The sequence below is a fragment of the Tupaia chinensis genome, unplaced genomic scaffold (genome assembly GCF_000334495.1).
Source record: "Tupaia chinensis unplaced genomic scaffold, TupChi_1.0 Scaffold000178_1, whole genome shotgun sequence".
Lineage (NCBI taxonomy): Eukaryota > Metazoa > Chordata > Mammalia > Scandentia > Tupaiidae > Tupaia > Tupaia belangeri.
In genome coordinates, this window is record NW_006159653.1 from 2,097,190 (window position 1) to 2,098,205 (window position 1,016).

At 49.2% G+C, this 1,016-nt stretch overlaps 1 protein-coding gene across 1 annotated transcript in view; it reads right to left on the reverse strand.

Moving 5' to 3' along the window:
• RNPS1 (RNA binding protein with serine rich domain 1) overlaps window positions 1-366 on the reverse strand; it is a 1,674-nt gene extending 1,308 nt beyond the window's left edge. Inside the window, exon 1 of the mRNA XM_027771010.1 lies at window positions 361-366. Coding sequence (XP_027626811.1) covers window positions 361-366 — 6 coding nt within the window. The remainder of the gene's footprint in view (window positions 1-360) is intronic.
• Between the last annotated feature and the right edge of the window lie 650 nt (window positions 367-1,016).

Sequence of the window (1,016 nt, forward strand, 5' to 3'; positions counted from 1 at the left end):
ATAATGGCTTTGTCGCTAGACTCCCATGTAGTTGACCACGGTTCAAGTCCTGGACTTGGTGGCTTAAAAACTCACACTGGACGTGTGTGTGCCTGCCCAAAATCTTGAGAGGAGAATGGAGAAGGGATTGTGGCGTGGCCATCCCCCCCTGGGGGGTGATTTCTTGCTTTCTGTCTCTCTGGCAAGCGCATGCACCCTATAGCAAAAAGAAACAAACAAACAAAAAGAAACAAACAAACAAAAAAACTAGAGCAATACACTTATTATAGAATTCTGAATAAAAGACACTAAGAAAAAAGATACTCCCAAATGTCACAGTCCTTGCTCTTTATGGAAAACAAAGCAAAGAGACCCAAATACCATCATGTATTTAACAAAATCAGAACAAACCCTAAACCAGTCTAGGGACTAGGATCTCTGTTAACCATCTTAAGAGTGAGTGGGCCCCGTGGCCTGGTGGATGGGGGAGCCGGACTCCACATGGCTGGCTAGTACGAGTCCTGGCCCAGTGGCTTGAGGAGTACACCCAGTATATGTGTGCTCCAAATCCCAACAGGATGGAGAGAAAGAGAAGGGACTGTGATGTGGCCACACTCCCCCAAGGGGTGCTTTCTCCCCCTCCCTGCCTCTGGTTCGTACATAAGCTCTCTGGGAAGAAAACAAATGAACACACAACACAACCTGAGGGTATATTTTCTTTGTAAAATGGAGAAAACACAGCCCTCTGTGGGAAGGAGGGACAGGACCACAGAGGCAGGTCAGTCAGCCCCCCCCGGTACTGCTTCGTACACTCTGCGTCTCTTTCGAGTCTTATCCCTGCCGCGGTCCTTCTCGCTGGACTCCTTGGTGGCCCCTTTATCTTTAGAGCGATCCTTGGACTTCTCATCAGAGCGGTCTTTGCGTTTGGTGGGAGAGGGAGCCCTGGATGGTGAGGGAGAGTGTGAGATTACATGCTTCTCTGACCAAACCCTGAAACAACAGCACAACCCAAGGAGGGAAGGGACCCAAAAGGGCTA